Here is a 2,853-nt window from a genome sequence, read left to right on the forward strand (position 1 = left end):
CTTCCCCCTTCCCCACGCGAGTGCTTGCCGCACTCAGCACGGAAACCCGCGGGTAGCACAACGCAACTGTGTGTTTGCGTGGGGCTTCTTCCCTACTCCCCCATACGAGTGCTAGCCCCACCTGACACGGAAGCTCGCTGGTAGCATGGCACGTTGTGCGTTTCCGTGTTGCCCTTTCCCTCCACCCTCGCACAAACATTCACCGCACTTGCCACGCCCACCCGCTGGTAGCACCACGCCCTTGTGTGTTTGTCCGGGGCCCCTTCCCCCTTCCCCCTTCCCCACGCGAGTGCTTGCCGCACTCAGCACGGAAACCCGCGGGTAGCACCACGCAACTGTGTGTTTGCGTGGGGCTTCTTCCCTACTCCCCCATACGAGTGCTAGCCCCACCTGACACGGAAGCTCGCTGGTAGCATGGCACGTTGTGCGTCTCCGTGTTGCCCTTTCCCTCCACCCTCGCACAAACATTCACCGCACTTGCCACGCCCACCCGCTGGTAGCACCACGCCCTTGTGTGTTTGTCCGGGGCCCCTGTCCCCTTTCCCTTACCCCACGCTAGCCCCACCTGACACGGAAGCTCGCTGGTAGCATGGCACGTTGTGTGTTTCCGTGTTTCCCTTTCCCTCCACCCTCGCACAAACATTCACCGCACTTGCCACGCCCACCCGCTGGTAGCACCACGCCCTTGTGTGTTTGTCCGGGGCCCCTGTCCCCTTCCCCCTTCCCCCACGCTATCCCCACCTGTCACGGAAGCTCGCTGGTAGCATGGCACGTTGTGTGTTTCCGTGTTGCCCTTTCCCTCCACCCTCGCACAAACATTCACCGCACTTGGCACGGAAACCCGCTGGTAGCACCACGCAACTGTGTGTTTGCGTGGGGCCCCTGTCCCTTCTCCCCCTTCCCCCACGCTAGCCCCACCTGACACGGAAGCTCGCTGGTAGCATGGCACGTTGTGTGTTTCCGTGTTGCCCTTTCCCTCCACCCTCGCACAAACATTCACCGCACTTGCCACGCCCACCCGCTGGTAGCACCACGCCCTTGTGTGTTTGTCCGGGGCCCCTGTCCCCTTCCCCACGCGAGTGCTTGCCGCACTCAGCACGGAAACCCGCTGGTAGCACCACGCAACTGTGTGTTTGCGTGGGGCCTCTTCCCTACTCCCCCATACGAGTTCTAGCCCCACCTGACACGGAAGCTCGCTGGTAGCATGGCACGTTGTGTGTTTCCGTGTTGCCCTTTCCCTCCACCCTCGCACAAACATTCACCGCACTTGCCACGCCCACCCGCTGGTAGCACCACGCCCTTGTGTGTTTGTCCGGGGCCCCTGTCCCCTTCCCCACGCGAGTGCTTGCCGCACTCAGCACGGAAACCCGCTGGTAGCACCACGCAACTGTGTGTTTGCGTGGGGCCTCTTCCCTACTCCCCCATACGAGTTCTAGCCCCACCTGACACGGAAGCTCGCTGGTAGCATGGCACGTTGTGTGTTTCCGTGTTTCCCTTTCCCTCCACCCTCGCACAAACATTCACCGCACTTGCCACGCCCACCCGCTGGTAGCACCACGCCCTTGTGTGTTTGTCCGGGGCCCCTGTCCCCTTCCCCCTTCCCCCACGCTAGCCCCACCTGTCACGGAAGCTCGCTGGTAGCATGGCACGTTGTGTGTTTCCGTGTTGCCCTTTCCCTCCACCCTCGCACAAACATTCACCGCACTTGCCACGCCCACCCGCTGGTAGCACCACGCCCTTGTGTGTTTGTCCGGGGCCCCTGTCCCCTTCCCCCTTCCCCCACGCTAGCCCCACCTGTCACGGAAGCTCGCTGGTAGCATGGCACGTTGTGTGTTTCCGTGTTGCCCTTTCCCTCCACCCTCGCACAAACATTCACCGCACTTGCCACGCCCACCCGCTGGTAGCACCACGCCCTTGTGTGTTTGTCCGGGGCCCCTTCCCCCGTCCCCCTTCCCCACGCGAGTGCTTGCCGCACTCAGCACGGAAACCCGCTGGTAGCACCACGCAACTGTGTGTTTGCGTGGGGCCTCTTCCCTACTCCCCCATACGAGTTCTAGCCCCACCTGCCACGGAAGCTCGCTGGTAGCATGGCACGTTGTGTGTTTCCGTGTTGCCCTTTCTCTCCACCCTCGCGCAAACATTCACCGCACTTGCCACGCCCACCCGCTGGTAGCACCACGCCCTTGTGTGTTTGTCCGGGGCCCCTGTCCCCTTCCCCCTTCCCCCACGCTAGCCCCACCTGTCACGGAAGCTCGCTGGTAGCATGGCACGTTGTGTGTTTCCGTGTTGCCCTTTCCCTCCACCCTCGCACAAACATTCACCGCACTTGCCACGCCCACCCGCTGGTAGCACCACGCCCTTGTGTGTTTGTCCGGGGCCCCTTCCCCCTTCCCCTTTACCCCACGCTAGCCCCACCTGACACGGAAGCTCGCTGGTAGCATGGCACGTTGTGTGTTTCCGTGTTGACATTTCCCTCCACCCTCGCACAAACATTCACCGCACTTGCCACGCCCACCCGCTGGTAGCACCACGCCCTTGTGTGTTTGTCCGGGGCCCCTTCCCCCTTCCCCCTTCCCCACGCGAGTGCTTGCCGCACTCAGCACGGAAACCCGCTGGTAGCACCACGCAACTGTGTGTTTGCGTGGGGCCTCTTCCCTACTCCCCCATACGAGTGCTAGCCCCACCTTACATGGAAGCTCGCTGGTAGCATGGCACGTTGTGTGTTTCCGTGTTTCCCTTTCCCTCCACCCTTGCACAAACATTCACCGCGCTTGCCACGCCCACCCGCTGGTAGCACCACGCCCTTGTGTGTTTGTCCGGGGCCCCTGTCCCCTTCCCCCTTCCCCCACGCTA

The 2,853-nt window shown here is 62.6% G+C and overlaps 2 protein-coding genes across 5 annotated transcripts in view; both read right to left on the bottom strand.

Annotated features, from left to right (window-relative positions):
* The window catches only part of CHLRE_02g141066v5 (uncharacterized protein), a 21,486-nt gene that overhangs the window by 15,280 nt on the left and 3,353 nt on the right, over positions 1 to 2,853 (bottom strand). For all 3 annotated transcript variants that reach the window (XM_043060064.1, XM_043060065.1, XM_043060062.1), the window contains exon 2: positions 122 to 335. In XM_043060064.1, the coding sequence (XP_042927838.1) occupies positions 122 to 147 (26 nt within the window). In that variant the 5' untranslated portion in view covers positions 148 to 335. The remainder of the gene's footprint in view (positions 1 to 121; positions 336 to 2,853) is intronic.
* The window catches only part of CHLRE_02g141086v5 (uncharacterized protein), a 108,752-nt gene that overhangs the window by 3,266 nt on the left and 102,633 nt on the right, over positions 1 to 2,853 (bottom strand). For both annotated transcript variants that reach the window (XM_043060067.1, XM_043060066.1), the window contains exons 18-20: positions 2,064 to 2,700; positions 1,181 to 1,810; positions 122 to 844 (exon numbers count right to left, since the gene is read on the bottom strand). The gene's annotated coding sequence lies outside the window, so the exon portion shown is untranslated. The remainder of the gene's footprint in view (positions 1 to 121; positions 845 to 1,180; positions 1,811 to 2,063; positions 2,701 to 2,853) is intronic.

Source organism: Chlamydomonas reinhardtii, chromosome 2 (genome assembly GCF_000002595.2).
Source record: "Chlamydomonas reinhardtii strain CC-503 cw92 mt+ chromosome 2, whole genome shotgun sequence".
In the NCBI taxonomy this organism is placed as follows: domain Eukaryota; kingdom Viridiplantae; phylum Chlorophyta; class Chlorophyceae; order Chlamydomonadales; family Chlamydomonadaceae; genus Chlamydomonas; species Chlamydomonas reinhardtii.